Source organism: Lycorma delicatula, chromosome 1 (genome assembly GCF_047948215.1).
Source record: "Lycorma delicatula isolate Av1 chromosome 1, ASM4794821v1, whole genome shotgun sequence".
NCBI lineage: Eukaryota > Metazoa > Arthropoda > Insecta > Hemiptera > Fulgoridae > Lycorma > Lycorma delicatula.
The window spans coordinates 324789114-324811453 of record NC_134455.1 but is presented as its reverse complement, the minus strand read 5'-3'; the positions used below and the strand labels follow the sequence as shown (position 1 = coordinate 324811453).

Here is a 22340-nt window from a genome sequence, read left to right as displayed (position 1 = left end):
TGCTTTAACTAAGTATGCCGCGTCGTTTGTTTTGTATAGCCATTTTCAATTTCTTCAACGTGTCGCAGGAAGTTTCAAGGTTAATTATCGTGTCTCTTTCCATAAAATCAACCTAGATTACACTTTTACATCCTAAAAAACCAATGGCACCAACTTTTTTGAAGAGTGTTTGACGGGCCTTTATGAGTTTTCGAGGAGAACTGGTATGCTTCAATTACATCGATTGAGCATTTGTTTCCACGATAATAACTTTAACCCGTGTCTCATCGCCTTTTACGATGTGATCAAGGAATTCATCCTTCTCGCTACAGTAACCGGTGAAGGAAGGTTAGTGCTGCTCCATCTATTTTTTGTTTGTTCATCAGAAAGAAGTTTACGCATCCAACGAGAACAAAATTGTAGAAGCCTAACTTATCGATTACGATTTCATACAGTACTTTTCGCGATATGTGAGGAAAAAACTCGGATAAATCTGTATCGTGAATCGAAAATTTTCTCGAATTTTCACATCGACACTTGCAACAAGTTCATGTGCGACAACTGAGGGTCGATCACTTCTTTCATTGTCGTGAATGTTTGTGCGACTTTCCGAAGCATACGGCACCATTGTCTTACTGCACTGTTACTCATGATATTCCCTCCATATACCTATATACTATACAGAGTTCACCATATACTTCACAAACTTTCAGAAGCTAACAAGTTTTTGCGTGAATGAAACTGATGAGGGCACGCACTTCACAGTCGGCGGGATTTTCTATGACAGCAGAAATTTTGAACGAGAGTTTTACAGAACAAACAAACGAGTGATATTTCCAATAACAATACTAAATAGAACCGCACTGAACCGAGCTATTCAACTGTACAGATATAGAATCGCTACCCCCACTCTTTCGCGCAATACAGAGTACCGGAAGTTAATTTCCGAATGGCACTCGTTTTTAATAACTTTAAGAAATAAATAAAAAAAGATATTACTAAAATTATATAAATATAACTGTAAAAACACTAGCTAAATATTTTGTTTTTCTTCTTCTTGGTGGATCTGTCTTGTGACCGGTTTCAACTGGACAGTTTTTCCACTTTCCTCAATCCTGAGCTTTTATTTTCATTTGCCGAAGTTTTCCTTTCTTACGTCTGTTGTCATTTCTATCTTTCTTCAACCCTTTCCTTGTTTTCCTTCTATTTTCCCTTCAAATATCCTAAGCTGTATGTAGTACTTTTCAAAATATGTCCTATCCATGATGCTTTCTTCTTTCTTATTGTTTTCAAAATCTTCTTTTCCTTTCCTATTCTTCTTAGCACATCCTTATTTCTCACTCCATCTTACTTTCTCTGCTCTCATCCACAGCCACATCTCAAAACTTTCCAAATATTTTTCTTCTTTCTTTTATTGCCCATGTCTCACATCCATAAAACACCACTCTTTCTCTTTTTCATCACTAAAGTCTTGATGAAAAGTACTCAGAACAAACGGATTTACTCCTACAATAATGTGGTATAAATGGACAAGAGAAGTAGAAACCAAAAGTAAAATTATCCACTTGAAAGTAGATGAATAAAAATTTATTTATAGGATAAATGTACAATGGAGGTAGTAAGATGACTTCCATCTTATTAGCACCACCTACACAGTCAACATATTAAGCCTAAATCACAGGCTTATTTCCATAATAGTTGAATTTACGTTAACATAAGTTTAGAAAGGGATTTCTTTTCATTATAGCTGTAATATTATCATGAGAAACAAATACTCAATAGTTTTGTTTACATCATTTGAAAGAACACATGTAGCTTGAATTTCAACTAAGCCAAATGCAAGATTATTTGTTTTATTAAATAGGTACTTGTATTGTTACTAATATTAAGCATAGGAAGGCCTTCTGCTAATATTTTGTTGCTTCTTTGATTGCAGAACAGTATAGCAAATATGTAGTGCAAGAAGTGGGCATTTCTCTAGATGGTATCAATACTCAAGGTGAAAATATTGCAGATAATGGTGGAATCAAACAAGCATTCAGAGTAAGTTAGCTGAATTAAAAATTAAAATATTAATTATTATTATTATTTTTCTTCTTGACAATAATTAAAGGAGTACATTAATTAATATGTATTATTTATCCCATCCTTTCTTATGCTGCAGCAAACCTAAAACATCTAATGTAACAGTTCATAGTTGCTTTCCCGATAATGATAATCACTATACAAACAATCCCTGAGATGAACAAAGTGAAGATGTCACTTATAAGGATGAACACCTCCTACATTTCTATGAGCTTGGCATGTTGATGTGCAAAATTAAATTTGCCGTTAGTAAAAAAAATCATCAAGAAACCACCACCCTTCCTTAACTTTCCCTTGTAAGCCTTGTTTGAATCTTGTATGTATTTGATCTTAAGCATATACGCATGTACGTATGCACACACACACACACACACAAAGATTTAGGAAGTTTTCTTGAAATAGAATAAGGAAATTATATAAATCTAGAAACAATTGATTTTCAAGTTTGAAAGATTCCATTTTTATACTGATTTAACATTGTCAACATTTAATCAAAATTATTGTTTAACCCGTTTCAAATATAAATTCAAATTCTACTACAAAAGTATAATTTTCTAATACAAGTTGTGAGAAAAGCTGGAAAAAATTCATATATTTTGTTTTCAAGGAAATCTTTTACAACATTCCACGGTACTTTTCAAGAAGATGCCGCAGCCGATTTGCAGTTAGTCTGTTGTCGTTGTAGTTAGTTGTTTGATGGCGCCATTAAAAGGAGAAAAAAAATAAATTAAAATTATAAACTAACTTTTATAGTAAATAAATATAATTATAAACATAATCTAACCAAACTTAAACTACGCTTGCTAACTTTGACCAGCGAGCTAATCGCGTGTAGGTTAAGTTTTTTTATAGCGGTGTGGGTCGCTGGACAAGACAACTCATCCCGGATATCGAACCATGGATAAGAAGAGGTTTTGGCGAGATGGATCACTTTTTAACGCAATTTTTCACCGGGCATGGTTCATTTAATAATTACTTAAATAAAGTAGGAAGGAGAACAGAGGCAATCTGCATGTATTGCGAAGAGATCGACGATGCAGAACATACTTTCTTCATATGTGAAAGATGGGCCGCACTCAGATTTGACATGGCGATCGACGGGATGACTCCCGAAGCTATAGTACCTTTTATGACTAGTCGGGAATCCAACTGGAAGAAAATAGCGTGTTACACCAGACAGATCTTATCGTAGAATAACATTGACGAAAGGAGACAGGGTTTTTGATTTAGGTTAGGGAAGGGAGGACAGCTTCAGCGGGGAGGGCCGGCATGCCGAGGTGTGTTGTCGGTTCCAATGTGTCGACACCACCTCACGGCTCTCCAGGTATGGCGTGGTGTCTGAAAGGGGCATATAAAATAAAAGATTACTCTCAAAAAGAGCTACCGGTAGGCCGACCTGCCATGCCAGTATATAGCTGGTAAGCGGGAAGGCCTATTTGAGTATAAATACACTCCCCGGGTGGCGTAATACTAATAAGTCAGTCCGGCCCAGGGGAGCTGAGAGGAAAAAAAAAAGGTCAAGTTTGGTTTGATTACATTTATTTATTATACCCATTCCTTTTCTGTTTGTCTCCCAAGAATTATTAAAAAAATATACAGAATTTAATTTTAAATAGACTGAACTAATAAAAATTATAAAACCAGCTCAAACTGGTGTAAAATCTTACTGTTATTGAATGGAAGAAATAACATGTTAAGCATAATTTTACTAAATAGTTTATGTATGAAACTACTTTCACTTACCTCAGTATAAAAAACACAATTGTCATTGAGTCAGAAGAGATTCAAATGCTGTTGTGAATCTCTTCACACTAGCATGATTATGGAATTTCTATAATCAATTTTTGGTCAGTGATGTAGATGATCGAGGCACCCCTCGATTTTATGAGGGAAGGAACCCCATTTACAGTTGCCTACGCAGTGTCGAGCTCACTAACAGTTTCCACAAGATGTTAATAAGTGCGTATGTGATCCTGCGCAATACCGACTAAACCTCCACCTCTGGCTATCCACCCTCCCTGGCACAGCTTAAAGAAGCATTACTTCAGGAAGGGGGAGATGGCCCCCCCCCACACACACACACAGTCACACTCCACAATTGTTATAATACAATAAAATACAATACATCATAATATACACCTAAGTTCATACAACTAGATACATTCTTACAAACAGAAGCAGCGATGACCTACAGTATCAATACACACTATAATCAAACTATTATATCAATAGGAAAATAACATTAATCATTATAATGCAAAACATCAAAATAATAAACACCATAGTTCATACCACAAATATATATTTACAACAGAAAGCAGCAAAGTCCTGCAACATCAATGCACACATAAATCATAGTCATGATCAGGCACTCTTGTGCACAGTCAATATCTAACAAGTAAACATAATGATACAATCAGATGCAGTAGCAAATCTTAATACAAATCAATACAATGTTACAAGTACAGTGAAATAACAGTAATAACATAATACAGTAATAACATATTGTACACATGAATCTAAAGCAGGCAAAAATTCAATGATACATCCACAATACATCATACTTACATGATATAATGCATCATACTTACTGGGAGGCAATCATTAGACAAGAAGGCATAGTTTCCATGGTTTCATTGCATCAGGAGGCGACCCCCTCACGCACGGAGGACCCCCTAGTCACTCAGTCGTGAGCCTATCCATCCTCGTGCCCTACGACGCCTCATCCTAGCACGTGACTCTTCCTAGATCATTAAGATTGGCATGATTGACTTGGTATAATCAGCAACGGCCTTCCAATATCTCTCCGAATGAAGGAGAATATCCTCAATATCTTCAGGTGCAAACATGTCCACCCTGTGTAGTATATCCAGTAGATGCCTCCTTTCCATGTTGTACCTGGTGCTCCTGAAGAAAACATGAGGGGCAGCTTCTTCCTCATGGCACACCGGGTGTGCATCAGCATGATGAAGGACAAACCAAAACAGATAGGACTTAAAACCACCATGGCTCGTCAGGAATTACATGAGGCAGTAATCTAACGAGCCAGTGGCACCTGTTAATCCAACACCTGACATCACTTGTCATACAGTGTGTCCAGTATCCTTCTCCGCTCTAGTGCCACCTCTGTTGCCAGACATTGGTCATCTCCTCCAATATAAGAGTATATTGCCCCTTTCTGTCTTCAGGAGGAAGAACCCTTATTTCCCAGTTTCTCCTCTGTTGCTCCACTACCAAGTCCATGGAGAGATGTTTGGGATGGCCGCACCACCGGGTAACGGTAACCCGTGCGACCAGGGCGTGGCTTCCTTCCGCCGGTGACGGTCGTGATCGTGACTTGGTAATGCCACGTGAGACACCATGATTGGACCGGCTGGGGGTGCGGGGTTTGTCCCTGGCTCCTGCGCTGACCGGAATAAAGTTGCGTTCACCTTGTTAGGTGACCTAAATTGGTCGACGTAATCGGGTTTAGGTCTGTATCTCTATGTTGCGTAAGACATAATTTTGATCGGAATGAGTGTAGCACTGATTTAACTTTAAACTCGTTCGATTTCTGAGGCATTCACAGTCACAAACGGTGCTGTAAAATCTGGACTAGACGCGGCGTGCGCGCTTCCGCGTTTTCGATAGTTAGTTTTAGGAAATGATGTTAGGTTGGATGTGAAGATGTCCGTTTGAGGCCTACGTGAAGGCAAAATTTGATATGTATTTTACCGATGGAAATGTCTACAGAGGCATTTACATCGGTGGATCCCGACCGAGACCTGGCTGATAAGTGTGAGATTTAATCAGTTAGAGGGCCTAAAGAAGACCTCCGGTGAAGGCTCTCAGGTCTGTGAACGGAGGGGGTGATGTGGCGACCGGTAACGTCACAAGGTCTTCCCGTTACGGGGTTGGGATGCTCCCTGAAGTCTTACTTAATTTAACAATCGATTATTCTAACTTTAAAAACTACAGTTTACTAATCTTAACGACAGTATTTAACCACAATTGGTACTAAAACAGTAATTTAAGAGTATATAACTAAATCTAAAGTCACCTCGTTTGAGTTCGCCATGTAGTCCTGAATAAAATTAAAACACTAATTACTTAACAACTAACGAACCGCTTTTTTTTAATTTATGGCTCCAAATACTCAACTCACACAGCACTAGCACGTTAACCACATTCGAAAACCAGAAAACCAAAAAACACCACTCAAAATTACCAACAACCAACCAGCGCCACTTGGATCACCATTAAGCAATACTGGTGTCACATCAGTAATCCTGATTAAGACTATCTAGAAATATCCGAGCATGCAGTATATTATAATATATAAAAGTATAATTATTATACAAAAATGAAAACTAATTAGTCTAATTTAACTTGAACACGCCAGTTCTAATTTAATATTTTACTAACTTGTTCTTTGTACAGATATAAGCAGCTATTTATTATTACCGACATATCAGTAGTAGATTGGTTAGCTGGCATTTCTCCCACCACCACCCCATTCGGTCGCCCTAGAGCATAGACCAAATGTTCCGTGCCAAAAAACGGCTACTGTGCCTCAAAAAACGGTATAGCGACCTCGATCCTATCTGCTCCTAATGAGCTACCTTACTTGCATGAGCGAATTAAGCAGGGTGCCGTACAGCACCCGCTTAAGTGTCCCAGTCGCTCACTTGTCAACAATAAAACTAAATCGGGGGGCGCACCCCTTGTTACAATTAAAACTATTGAAGTTCTTATATCTAAAAGGCAGCAATTTAGGCTGCCACGCCTCGGTCGCTGTATGCCACCTAGTACCTGTCCACCATTTAACAGCGCTTGGAGCTAGTTTGGCTGGTGGCCAGCCATTACCTCAAGGAAGGATTCCTACAACAGAGCTTAGGAGTCATTATTACATTACACAACCCTTAAAATTAACGATGACGGTTGAACATAGCAACCTCATCGAGGAACTCCCACATGGTCCGACCATGCGGCTCTCGCCACATTGACTCGCCGTTTGTGAGGGGCCAAGTTTCTCCCCGATCTCTAAGTTCCAGGGTGGCTCGATCTCTGGCCCCCCCAAGAGCAGGGCAGTCGAACATCATATGCACGTTCGACTGGACCTCCCTGCAGACACACAACTCATCAGCCACCAGGCGAAACCGAAACAGATATTGGTTCAGGTTTACATGGTTGGTGAGCACCCGGGCACCCGACGCCCTTAAAAACAAACTCGAGGCATACCATCCCCCCAGATCCTGTATAAAACTATACAAGGATCTTCCCTTAGTCGTGGTGTGCCATTCAAGCTGCAATGTCTCCATCGCGAGGCTCCATAGCCTCTTCCGCATGGGCAACTGTACGAAATTTTCTTCCGGTGCATTGTGATCACCGTTCCGCTCCGGTTCTGGCCCGGCTCGAAACCGCATCCCAAATGCCTCGGCCTCCCGACCTCTTCGCAACTTCCACATGACTGCTCGAACTTTCACCACTAAATCGATTGGGAGAGCCTTTTCCAATACAGTAGTAGCCTCGTAGGAGGTTGTTTTAAATACACCAGTGCATACTATCACGGCTCTGCGCTGGGCACTCCTTAAATTTTGAAGCAGTGCTCTATTTCTTTCCAACTTATGCGCCCAAACTGGCGCCGCGTATGCGATCATACTTTCGAAAACGCCTCGGTACACCAAGTACATTTGGCGGCCCGACAGCCCGTAATCCTTCCGAGCAATCCTCCTAAGCTTGTGCATCACAGAGACAGCGTCCGCCGCAACTTGCTTAATATGGTTACTAAAAAGCAACTTATCATCAAACAAAACACCTAGGTACTTATGAAGCCTCACTCGGCTGATTACACAGCCTTTATATTTAATATGGTGGGGGGGGGGGGAACCGAACCTAATAAACTACACCGAAAGATAATTATAATATAAGAATGAATTCAGTTCTTTAATAATTGCAGAAGATTATTACCGTCCAGCACAAATTATAATTAAACATAATGTACAGTACAAGATATGTTGCACTAATTAAGAAGACACGATTTTTTTATTTATGCGGATATAAAGGAACTGTGATGAACTATTAATAATGGGAGGGAACGATTTATTTGTAATTAAATGCACAATAATAAACAAAGCCAGTGTCATCTGAATTGCGTTTGGGTGCGCATTATCTATTATTATTTACTTTTCCCGACTAACGACTAATATTAGACGAAGAATTAAGTCTTCGATTAACGGTATTATTTACATTGGACGCGTGTCCACTCGACTTAAACAAGCGGTCCGATTAATATTAGTCGATTTTACTACTTTAAGTCGATTAAAGAAATTAGCCAATGGTCCCATGCCAACAGAGAAGGTTATGTGGAACACAATGCTGCCAACCGCACGTCACCAAATATCTTCGTTGGCGCGTAATTCAAAATGTTCAGTTATTTTCTGTACAGACCTCGTACATCAACCTATGAGAGGTTATCTCTAAAGTAAAGACCGTTTCATTGTAAAACAATTTATTCTGAAAACTTTATAAATATCTTTTATTTCTCTTAAACTACATACCTTATACTACTTCTCAATATAATCGCCACACGGAAATTAAGACATTTATCGTAACGATACACCAGCTTCAATATTTCTCGTCGTATTCTTTTGCCGCCAGTCTATTTAGCCACTGATTAACAGCATTTTTAAGTTCATCGTCACCCGTGAATTGCTTACTGCTCAAAAATTCTTTCAATTTCCCAAACAAATGGTAATCAGAAGAAGCTAAGTCCAGACTATGTGGTGGGTAACCGCAAATTTCCCATCCAAATGTTATCAGTAAATCACGTGTCGGCTCGCAACATGTGGACGTGCATTATCGTGCAGCAGGACGACGCTGTCGGTCAGCCACTCACGTCGCCGATTTTGAATGGCGCGCCGTAACTTATGCAGAGTTTCGCAGTAGGCTTCTCCATTTATAGTCGTTCCACGTAGCATAAAATCAGTGAGCAGTATGCCAAATATGCCAAACCGATCCCAAAAGACTGTGGCCATCAGTTTGTGTCAAACGGTTATGGTCTGACCTTTGTTGGTCTGGTTAGTGACTGAGGATGACGCCATTCACTTGACCGCCATTTTCTCTCTGTCGGGTAATACGAAACCCACGTGTCATCGTTGGTAAGAATCTAATTAAGGAACTTATCACCTTTTTCTGTGTAGTGCATCAAAAATTCCAAAGCAGATCCCATTCATATTTTTTTGAGAAGTTCCGTTAAAACGTGCAACATCCGACGTACACAAATATTTCTGAAGCCTAAATGATCATGATCAATGTGACCGATAATAGAAAAAGAAGGACCAGGTCGGAAATCGTTGAACGACAATCTTTTATGATTTTATCATCGACAAAGTCCTCGGTGATTATTAAGGGCCTCCCCTAACGTTCTTCATCATGCACATTAATTTTGTTATTTCTAAACCTTTCACATCATTTACAAACGTTTCTTTCATTCATTACATTATCACTGTACACAGCAATCAACTGCCTATGAATTTCAGTCAGCTTAACGTTTTAATGTTTTAAAAACCGTATGACTCCGCGTATTTCACAGTCGGCGGTAACATCGATTTTTCTGTTCATTTTATAACGTAATAACTTACACGTAATCAAAGATACTATAACGCGACAACTTACAGACAAAAATACAGTCTGTACAATACTAGTGTGCCCATGAATGACACAGGTTCCCCAACCTTAAGGAGAGAAATTTCCCAGAGAGCTTTACTTTAGAGATATCCCTTGTATAGTCGAATTAAGTTTAGCCTTCATTTTCATGAAAGTAAATTACTGTCATCTTCAGAACAACAAACAAAATAAACAAGATATACTCCAAACTAACAAAACACAGACTGATAAACATAGCAATCCTGTAAGTAGAAATTAAGCTACAATGATTGCACTGAGTCCTACATTACACGGACTGGATACTGTATATTTACCCACAGATATAAAGAACACGTGGAAAACTACATACAACAAATCAAATTTTGCAAATTCTCTCATATAAATAGAATTATTTTTTGTCTTCAGACATTTGACTGGTTTGATGCAGCTCTCCAAAATTCCCTATCTAGTGCCAATCATTTCATTTCAGTATACACCCTACATCCCTAACAATTTGTTTTACATATTCCAAATGTTGCCTGCCTGCACAACTTTTTCCTTCTACCTGTCCTCCAATATTAAAGCAACTATTCCAGGTTGCCTTAATATGTGGCCTATAAGTCTGTCTCTTCTTTTAACTATATTTTTCCAATGCTTCTTTCTTCATCAACCTGCTGCAACACCTTTTCATTTGTTTCCACCCATCTGATTTTTATCATTCTTCTATAGCACCAAATTTCAAAAGCGTCTAATCTTTTTTTCTCAGGTCCTCTGTACAAGTTTCACTTCCATATAAAGCTACACTCTAAACACATACTCTCAAAAATGTTTTCCTGATGTTTAAATTAAATTTTCATGTATACAAATTATATTTCTGAATGGAGGCTTGTTTCGCTTGTGCTATTCGGCATTTTATACCGCCTTGCTTCATCCATCTTCAGTAATTCCACTTCCAAAATAACAAAATTCTTCTACTTCCATAATCTTTTCTCTTCCTACTTTTATATTCAGTGGTTCATCTACGTTATTTCTACTATATTTCATTACTTTTGTTTTGCTCTTGTTTATTTTCATGCAGTAGTTCTTGCGTAGGACTTCATCAATGCCGTTCATTGTTTCTTCTAAATCTTTTTTACTCTCAGCTAGAATTACTATATCATCAGCAAATCGTAGCATCTTCTCACCTTGAACTGTTACTTCAGATCTAAATTGTTCTCTGACATCATTAACTGCTAGTTCTATGTAAAGATTAAAAAGTAACAGGGATAGGGAACATCCTTGTCAGACTCCCATTTTTATGACGGCTTCTTTCTTATGTTCTTCAATTATTACTGTTGCTGTTTGGTTGCTGTAAATGTTAGCAATTTTTCTTCATCTCTGTACTTGAATCCTATTTTTTTAAATGCTTAACATTTTATTCCAGTCTATGTTATCAAATGCCTTTTCTATGTCTATAAATGCCAAGTATGTTGATTTGTTTTTCTTTAATCTTCCTTCTACTATTAATCTGAGCGCCAAAATTGCTTCCCTTGTCCATATACTTTTTCTGATACCAAATTGGTCTTCTCCTAATACTTCTTGCACTCTCCTTTCAATTCTCCTGTACAGAATTCTAGTTAAAGTGTTTTATGCATGTCTAGTTAAGCTAATTGTTCTGTATTCTTCACATTTATCTGCTCCTGCTTTCTTTGGTATCATGACTATAACACTCTTGTTGAAGTCTGATGGAACTTTCCCTTTTTCATAAATATTACACACCAGTTGGTATAATCTATCAATTGCTTCCTCACCTCCAATGCGCAGTAATTCTACAGGTATTCCGTCTAATCCAGGAACCTTCCTGCCATTCAAATCTTTTAATGCTCTCTTAAATTCACATCTCAGTATTGTTTCTCCCTTTTCATCCTCTTAAACTTCCTTTTCTTCCTCTATAACACCATTTTCTAATTCATTTGCTCCATATAACTCTTCAATATATTCCACCCACCTATCAACTTTGCCTTTTGTATTATAAATCGGTGTACCATCTTTGTTTAACACATTATTAGATTTTAATTTATGTACCACAAAATTTTCCTTAACTTTCCTGTATGCTCCATTTATTTTACCAATGATCATTTTTCTTTCCACTTCTGAACATTTTTCTTTAATCCACTTTTCTTTTGCTAGTTTGTACTTCCTAATTATAGTATTTCTTAATTGTCAATAGTTCTTTTTACTTTCTTCATCACTAGCATTCTTATATTTTCTATGTTCATCCATCAGCTGCAATATATCCTCTGATACCCAAGGTTTTCTACCCAGTTCTCTTTATTCCACTGCTGATTTAAGATTTCCTTTTCAACATTCTCTCATTCTTCTTCTACATTTTCTACCTTATCTTTTTTACTCAGACATCTTGCAATGTCCTCCTCAAAAGTCTTCTTTATCTCCCCTTCCTCAAAATTCTCTAAATTCCACCAATTCATCTGACACCTTTTCTTGAGGTTTTTAAACCCCAATCTACATTTCATTATCACTAAATTGTGGTCGCTATCAATGTCTGCTCCAGGGTAAACTTTGCAGTCGACCAGTTGATTTCTAAATCTTTGTTTAACTATGATATAATGTATCTAATACCTTGCAGTATCACCTGGCTTTTTCCATGTGTATATTCTTCTATTATGATTTTTAAACTGGATGTTAGCAATTACTAAATTATACTTCATGCAAAACTCTATAAGTCGGCCCCCTGTTTCATTCCTTTTGCCTAGCCTATATTCACCCATAATATTTCCTTCCTTGCCTTTTCCAGTGCTTGCATTCCAATCTCCAACTATTATTAAATTTGCATCCCCTTTTATGTGTTTAATTGCTTAACCAGTTTCTTTGTATACATACTCTACCTCATCATCATCATCATGGGCACTTGTAGACATATAGGTATTAATAATCGTTGTTAGCCTAGGTTTTGATTTTATCCTTATTACAATGAATCTGTCGCTGTGCATTTTGATATACTCTACTCTCTTTCCTATGTTCTTGTTCATTATGAAACCTACTCCTGCCTGCCCTTTAATTGAAGCTGTTGTTAATTATTCTGAAATCATCTGACCAAAAATTGTTTTCCTTTTCCCACCGAACCTCGCTAATTTCTATTACATCTAGATTTAATCTATCCATTTGTCTCTTTAAATTTTCTAACCTACCAACCTTTTTAGGCATCTAACATTCCATGCTCTGACTCATAGAATCTAATTTTTTAATTTTCTGGTAACCCTTCCTTAGTAATTCCCACCTGGAGATCCATATGGGGGACTAGTTTACCTCTGGAATATTTTACCAACAATGTTTTACCTCTGTTAACAGGGAGTTACATTTTCATGGAAAAAAAGCTGCTGTAGTTTTCCATTGCTTTCTGCTGCGAAGTACTCAGAAGATTGAGTGATGTTAATATGGCCATTGATAAGTCCTCCTAACCTACACTTAACAACTATTGAAAGAGCTGCTGCCCTCTTTCAGGAATCATTCCTTAGACTGGCTCTCAACAGATACTTCTCCAATATGGTTGCACTTTCGGTCCAGCTACTCTGTATCCCTGAGCACTCAAGCCCCTCAGCACCGGCAAGGTTTCATGATTCATAGAGGGAGATAAATAGAATATACATACTAATACATGAAAATTTCACATACAGCTTATAAAAAAACAAGAAGCTCTTAACACGCTTGAACAGTATAAAATTTACTAAACACTAAATTTGGAAAAACTACATGGTAATTAAACAAACACAATGCAGATAGAACTTATTTGGTTACAAATTTAAGGAACTTCCTAAACTTAAGTTAGGTACTAACAACAATAATGCTACTGGATACTCCACCAAAGTGGAGCTGACAATTATCTCTGTCATTTTAAAGAAAAAATTAACATTAAATTTGAAAGTGCTTCATTTAGTATTTATAATAATTAAAAATACTATTTACCTTAATGTAAATATAATTATAGTATACATAATAACTTAATATTGTATGATATTCACAATATGGTAGTTTAATCTTACATGATTAGTATATTCTAATTTTATACTAGCTATCTAACAGGCTTACCAAAAGTGGCTGAGCATTCACAGTGATGAAGATGAAACACTTCCAGGAATGAATGCCACTGGATATCAATTATTTTTTCTTAACTTTGCCCAAGTATGGTGTGGAAATACAAGGCCAGAAGCATCAAAGAATGGTCTAAAGACAGCTGTTCATTCTCCTGGAAAGTTCAGGTTAGTTTAATTAAATTATAATAAAGTCTACTTCCATCTAAGAATCAAAATCTGTTCAATACTCTTAAGAAGATAACTATGCTGGTTTTTTTAATGTAGACAATAAAATATTGATGTTTCACAGTATTATTAAACAATTTTTTTTGGAAAAATTCAATTTATTTAATAAATAAAATAATAATAACAATTCAAATGTATACAGTGAAAATAACTACACTTAAATAAACTCATTGAAAATTATGAAAGAACTTTAATTATTTTTTCTTCAATGAAATAATTGTACTTATTTTTTTTTTGAATAGCCTAATTATTTTTATAATCTAGTTGAACATGAACACTAAATTTCTTTACTCAAGTTATAAAATCTGCAAGCTAATAATAATCATATCAGAAATCATAATTTTTTCAGTATATTTATATATGGATCATTGTACTTTTAAAATTATTTTTATAAGAACACCAAACGTAGAAATGAAGTGTTTTCTCAAAGGTTGTTTAGACAGCCATAAGTCTTGCAATATCAGAATTGATTCCATACTCAGACCGATAGATGTTGACTGATTTTGTTAACTATTTTGGGTGTGGTTAACATTAATGAAAACAGAAAAGTCATTGTTGATAAATCAAATTTTATTACTGCTTGAAAATATATATTGGATATTTAGCTGTAGCTTAATTCTTTATTTCAAAATTGATTTACTGTACGTGACAGAGGCAATTATTATTATAACATAGAAAATTGTTTACTTTAGCTATTGAAAACTTTACTTGTAAAGGTTGCTAGAACTTGGTTCACAGAAATCAGTTCATACAATGTGGCTTTTGCCATTGTAATTTACGTTACTTCACACATTACAATTCCAGGATTCTCTGCAACATTCTTTGTGTTGTGAAACCATCAGTTGTAAGGAATGCAGTTTATGTCCTACTTAGGATCATATAAACTATTATACTGCAATATATTTTAACCTTACATGCTTTTTTAAGTTTTCTCTTTAAAAATGTTCAAGATTAATTATTTTATTTTGTCATATACTCTCTTATCCAGTTACTGGATTACTGCCTTGTTCTGCTTTTGAAGAGGAAAAGAATTGATTGCTACCATATCTTTTTAGGCCCTGTACATTTTATAAATGCCACCTCTACTTTGTAAATCAATTAATATTAGCATTAATAAACTAGACTTCAGCTTAATATCTTATACTTATCCTCAGTTATTATCCTCAGGATATGCTTAATATCCTTATACTTATCTCCTCAGCAGGAAACTCAGTATACTAGTTCTACCATCCCAAACTGACCATATAAAAAATATTGCCACTTTTATGAATTGTGCTGCAATTGACTCATATCAATTATAATTGTTGCTTACACATTACCACAGATTATATCTATTACATACAGACCTATATAATGTGTTGAATAAAGTTATACATTCTACTGTTGTCAAGAACAATTATTAATTTGCCAAAACTGCATATTACTCTGCCTTCTGAAAAATATAACACTACACAATGTTACAATTTTCATTATGCTTCTAACAAACATTCTATCTTTGTTAATTCTCAAAATATGCCAAAATTACTCAGAAACACTTCTGCTTTTCTAGCCTTTCTCACCAGAATACTTAATACATTAAGTACATTGGTTTCTCCTTTTCTCAGCTTATAAACTCTATTACTTCCTATATAGTTATTAAGAGATACAATATTATTCCATTCATAATTTCTCCTCTGAGTTTCTTTTTAAAAGGTTTCTCCATCATTGCTGTGTATAAAAAAGTCTTAAAAACTATAAAACAATTGTATTAAAATGAAAAATAAAAATTAGTTGGCTTAATTGCATTAGTAATTAAAAACGAAACAAAAATTTATTTGTTCAGTTAAACACTTTAATATGAAGGTTATCTGGATAATCTATGAATAAAAACTAACATCTTCACCACAATGGTTTGTAATCTGAGACAAATTTCCAATCGAAAGTAAAATGCAACAACAGCTTTTATAATGTAATTAGCCAGTTTTTACTTTTATATACTGTTTTTTGCAGCCTAATCTCTGTTATGATGATTATTACTGTAACCTACATCACTTTTACAGTAATGATTATAGTAAATTATCACAATAATAATGATGTTACTGTAAATAATTATGTATTGTAAAATATTATTATTATTACTATTATTGATAATGGGAGTTAAAAAAAAAGCACATTGACAACTTGTACAAATCTTACTCGTTGACAATTAAGAGCAATAATACATGTATAAAGATATTCAAATGTTCATAACTGCCAAAAAATGACTGGTGATTCATCATAACATCTTGCTGTAGTTGTATTTTATCCCATCAATATTGCAATCTTACCCACTGGTTTGGTCTAGTGGTGAATGCATCTTCACAAATCAGCTGATTTCAAAGTCAAGAGTTCTAAGGTTGAAATCCTAATAAAGGCCGTTACTTTTACAGATATCTGAATACTAGATTGTGGATACCAGTGTTCTTTGGTGGTTGGGTTTCAATTAACCACATATCTCAGAAATGGTCAAACTGAGATTGTACAAGCCTACACTTCATTTACACTCATACATATCATCCTCTGAAGTAATACCTGCGGTGGTTCCAAAGATTAAACAGAAAAAAAAAATTGCAATCTTGAGTTTACCTTTTTATGATGCTTCTTCTTGTTAACATTCAATAATGGTGGATGGAGTACATCAATAAAGTATCCGTGACTCTTTCCTCCTTCACCAATATACCATGTTAATTGTTAAAAACTCAGATCTCGGTCCATATTATGTGAGTGAAGTACAACAAATATTGCTCTTCTCAGACAAACATGAGTTAATTGTGTTAAAAGTAATTAATCCCCTTTCAATTATTTTACCCATCTGTTATGTTACATGTAAATTTTTTTTATAACAAAAACTATGCATTCACTTTTAAGATATTTAACATTCTCAAAATGCTTGTTAGAAAATCTCCATCATTCAGGTAAGAGATAATGATTTTTCACAAACTGCTTTCTATTTGGAAGAATAAACCATTTTAAAAGTCACATTCATAATATCTCACAGTCCATTCCTCCTCTGACATCCTCCGGTAGCATATAAGTTTACTCTATGATGCTCCTTTTTTTCCCTTCTTGAATATTTTCGTTTACTGAAGTCACTATCAGCAGGGAGTCATCCCAATAGCCTCCCAAAGAAGGATATAACTTTATTGACAATGACAACTGCATATTAAGATGTAAAGTACTCTTTCTTATGATTGTTTTTTTTTTGGACAATAAAAATAATGTAAAGTTATCAACTCTTTATATAATAAAACTAACCAAACCGATTTATTGAATATAATAATCAAAATGCTTTCAACTGTGATCGTCTGTTGATTTTAAATATTATTATGTGTTTGCATATTTCATAACATTTAAATGAGTTAAAATGAGGTTCTGCTTAATACACATGTAGAATATTAAGTTGCAGTTAATGATGAATTTTTGGCTTGCACCTATGAAATGGTAGGCAATGTTAGATCTAAGCTTTAAGCTAAGTTAGATCTAAGCTAACATCAGGTTCGGAGTTATTTAAATATGGAATAATGTATAAAATTCAATTACAAATGGTTGTAGTACTCGTGTATCATTATTGTGAAATAGTACAATGGATTATTTTTAAAACAAAATTCATCTACATTTAATTAATGTATATAATTGTCACTCGATATAATCTTGTAAAACACAATTGTAATGTAATGATTTTCTATGATAAAGCATGTATCATTTCATTATTTACTAACAAAGAGAAAGGCTGTATAATAATTTTAATTTTCCAGAGTTATTGGAACGTTATCAAACAATGAAGACTTTGCTCATGTTTTTCAGTGTCCTGTTGGGACACCAATGAATCCACTGAAGAAATGCTCTGTGTGGTAATCATCTATACTGCTTTTTTTAAAATAATAACTAATAAGGATTCAACTAAATAAAAAATAAAATATATAAAACATGTTTTATATAAAAGTAATGAAAATACTTCATAATTATGTTGATACACAGAAATAGAGAGAATATTCATTTTAAAATTAGAATTATTTATGTATTTATTTATTTTAAACAGTATAATTTTTTATCAACAAAAATAAAATTACATTTACTATATCAGTATTACAAAGTTTTTAGATATAAGTGTGTAACCGGTCAGCATGTTAATATTATTCTTTATATTAAATAAAAGATTTAAAAATTATTACTTTCTTCAAAAATTAAAAATTGCGTAAGCATTATAAACAACACAACCTGTAATACTAAATTGTAGTTAAAAAATGTAAAAAAATTAAAATCTATAATAAATTGTTCTGTAAGTGAACCTCAGTAGTGGTTTATGAGTATATAAAATTTATTTACAACTTTCAATCAGTAAATCAACATTAGTTGTAAATTATTAGTGTTTCTTATAACCTCTTCATATACCATAATATAATCTAAGTATAATGCACACAAGATTCAGTGGACATATTTTGAATGCATGCCTAATATCATATTTATAAAGTTCATTTGTTATATTCCCAAAATTTGTTTCTGAATCTAGTGTCTTCATAAATTCATCATCGGGCCACATTTAATCATGCAGTTTTAATGACAAACCCAACTCTTTAAATATGACAGCAAGAACTTTGACCTCTTTCTAATCAGTGATATTTAAATACAAGCAGTCTTTAAATATTGGCTGGTCAACAAGACATGTATGTACTACTTCTAAGTTTATGTCCCTGCGAGTGAAGCGATATACATTATGTAAACTATCAGAAAATTCATAGGGAAACCACAAGCGATTATCTGATTATTCTTGGTAGTAACAGTATAATACTAACAAAACTTGTCACCATAAAAACCCCAAGTAATAAACCATTTTCAAAATAAATTAAGTTAAATAAATCTATCAAAACTTTTACATATAATAAAAACTCGTACAAACTACATATATGAATAAGATCCATGCTATTAAAAGTTAAGTAATTAAAAAACCTCTGCTAAAATTCTAACAAATATTAAATTATATTCCTTAGCTTATTGCATGTTTTTCAATCAAAACTTTTTCATTGAAAACTATTATTAACTGTCTTTCCTACCCAAAAATAACATGTAACTTTCCAAATATTACTGCCTTAATTTTTTGGTTGAGTTTTTATGCTGCACTGTATGCACTTTCATGGAAAAATATTTTAATCAGCGATTACTATAACTCAGTGTAGTTTAGATAAAAATTTTGTTCCTTGATGAGCAAGGTGGAACTGCTGTACAACAGTGATTAAATATTTTGGTGTTCTTGAGTTATCAAAAAAAAATACCTGCAGTCAAAGTTTTCAAATTCATTCAATACTATTATGAATTCAATTTCAAGATTAGTAATAAACAATACGTCAGCAATCTGAATGCATTCCATCATATATAAAGTCTTTCCTGACTTGTTCTTGGTCTTTTACATGCTTTAGGTTATGTAAAGGTTGAAAGAATGTTTCTCCAGGGCAGAAATTATAAACTGTAATCTCCAGAGAATATGTTATTGTTCATTAATATACTTTAAGTAATCTCACTGACATAATTTGAAGTTTATTATAATTTAAAGTTAAAATATTTTATTCAAACATCTAAAAATATCGTTTTTTTAAAGCTGAAGACCAATCAAACAAAAATCAGAAAGATATAATCAATGGATAGCAAAACGTCTAGTTACTGCACTGTAACTCATTTCACTTATATCTTGAATATAAACAACTGCTCCACACAAAGTCGAGTCAGAAAGGTCCACTGCACCCAACAGATGACCATGTATACATCTTCTGTCACTCAAAACAACCAGATATCAGCAGCTATAAAAAGAAACTTACAACAAATTTGTTATAGTTTACTGGCACTAGGTATTTATTCTTATATAGTGGAAAAATGATACATGAAAAAATTTTAAAAATTGATATTTTTTAACTTTTTTCTCCCCCCACACTTCAAAATCACCTACCAAGAAATGTTTTTGATTTGTTTATATTTACTATGTTAAATGGAATAAATTAAAAAAGATTCTATTGAAAAATATACAACTAATAAAAGGTTACATAAGAATTCTTTTTGGGAGATGGGAGTGAATTATGATGGAATTTTATTTTAATATTATTGTTATTAAAAGTTTAAATAAACTAAAAACAGTTTTAGAAAATTCAAAAATGTATATTTTTAAATTCTGATCCACTCCCCCACCCATAATATTGTTCCCAAAGTACTTTTTTGGGGCCACTACTATGCTTAGGAAAATATAAAAAACAATTTTGTTAAAAAATATGCAATAAATAAAATGATAAATGGTTTTTATTTTTGGGGAATAGATAAAATTTGGGGGCAAAGTTTTTTTAAATGGATAAGATAAGCATGTACTGAGCTTACTATAAAGTGGAGTTGTATAAAAAATTTTGAGAAAACCTTTGAAAGTCTACTCCACACCCTGGAAATATTAACCCCAAATTTTTATCAACAAATTCCTCCTGTAAGCATTAGTTTGTGTGCCAAATTATATCAAAATCAGTTTATCCTGTCAAAAGTTATTAAGCTTCAAACACACCAACAACTGTATTTATATAAAAAACATTAACCCCAAATTTATTTTTGTTTTTTGAGGTCCCTAAGTGATGAAATTTCCAAAAATGAAAAAACCCATTTTTTGAGTGATTATCATACTTTCCTTCTTGCAGCATAGCTCTAGAGCCATGATGCCAGGAAAGTAATAGATAACATATTTATAAATAAACAACATATTGTAAACAATGTTAATAATATAATTCAGTAATGTGAGCTGTGCCATGCTAATTTTTTCAGCGTGTTCAAGGACACAGTCTACTGATAACCAAGTAAGGTGTTTGTTTATATCTAAACAAAATATCTTTCTAAACAAAAGTGGGTGAAATTCAATAGCCAGTAATTTAACTATTTCGACAAATGGCAGAATCGAGAATTATAACTTAGGCACATCTACTACAATGCTGAGTAACATTTAACAGGAATTTATATGGTTAAAGGCTGCAACCATTCCCATACTATGAACAAAAATGTGGTCATATAATATGTTTTAATCCCTTACAAGAAACAATCGTGCTTAAGAAGCAATATTGAACTCTTGTTCATCGATCAAATTATAAACACTACTACTAATTTAAATAAGTACTATTAAATAATAACCACTAATCTACTATACATAATGCACATTCAAAGGGCAATCAGAATGAGTAAATTTCTATACTGTAAAACTGAACTAGAATGGATTGGCTAATAGTAATTGAATAAATACATGTCTTTTAAAGGCTAAAAACTGTTAATTAGGTTTTGAGATTACAAAAATGGGATTTAATCCCTTATTAACAGGAAACTGTTAATATAACAATAAGATGTTACTAACAGATATCAGGTAGTTAAAGAGTAAGAGGAAGAATTAAATAATTTTGTAAAATGTAACAATGTAAGGAAATTTTAATAATAAAATTTTTAACAACTAGCAAATAATTTTATTTAGTTAATCACTATTGTTTAAATAAGAAAATTATTTGTAATCTATGTAATTTAAAAAAAAAATGTTTTTGTTAACATCATTAAAGGTGACGATCACAAAATTAAGTGTTTAATAAGTGTGATGATAGAGTTTTATTCAGATATTCTCCCCCCTCCTTAAGTACTGCCATAAGTAATGTGGTAGAGACATTATTACAGTAATTACTGAAAGAAATACCAGTTTTAATTTTTTCTTTGATTGCTAGCATGCTAATCAGGCCCACTGCAATAAAAGGCATCATGTATGCTGTTGAAAAGATAACAAATTAAAGAAACAAAAGTATATTTCATGAGAATTTATCATAAACTTGTTTATTATACACAATATCTTACATGCTTTACAGACTGGACTTTAAATTTTTATGAAAGATAAAAATCTGCAATAAAATACTGGCAATTATAATTAACACATAATTAAATATAAAACAACATTCTTATACAAGATAAATTACACTGTTCATTTTCCAATATTCTTAAGCAGGACTGTTTTTTCATAGCTACAAAATTTTAATGTTATACTAGAAGTATTTATCAAATTTAAATTAAAGCTATAATGAAAATTACATATAAAACAAAAATTAAGAAAATCTCACCAAAACAAATTTTTAAAAATTCATTACAAAGCATATTACAAAATAACTGTTACATTTTTTAGTGCGATTAAAAAAAAATATTAGTTACTTTAAAAGATCTTAAGTGCTGTTGATAAAAATTTACCTTTTTAAATATATTAAATTTTTGTTTAACTTTCTCAAAGAGTAAGCTCATTTTTTTACCCTTAATAAAATAACAACAAAGTTACAA

General features: G+C 33.6%; 1 protein-coding gene across 4 annotated transcripts in view; it reads left to right on the top strand.

Annotated features, from left to right (window-relative positions):
• The window catches only part of LOC142334213 (neprilysin-4-like), a 112650-nt gene extending 93731 nt beyond the window's left edge, over window positions 1–18919 (top strand). For all 4 annotated transcript variants that reach the window (XM_075382054.1, XM_075382055.1, XM_075382056.1 and 1 more), the window contains 3 exons: window positions 1916–2022; window positions 13771–13946; window positions 17780–18919. In XM_075382054.1, coding sequence (XP_075238169.1) covers window positions 1916–2022; window positions 13771–13946; window positions 17780–17879 — 383 coding nt within the window. In that variant the 3' untranslated portion in view covers window positions 17880–18919. The remainder of the gene's footprint in view (window positions 1–1915; window positions 2023–13770; window positions 13947–17779) is intronic.
• The last annotated feature ends 3421 nt before the right edge of the window (window positions 18920–22340 follow it).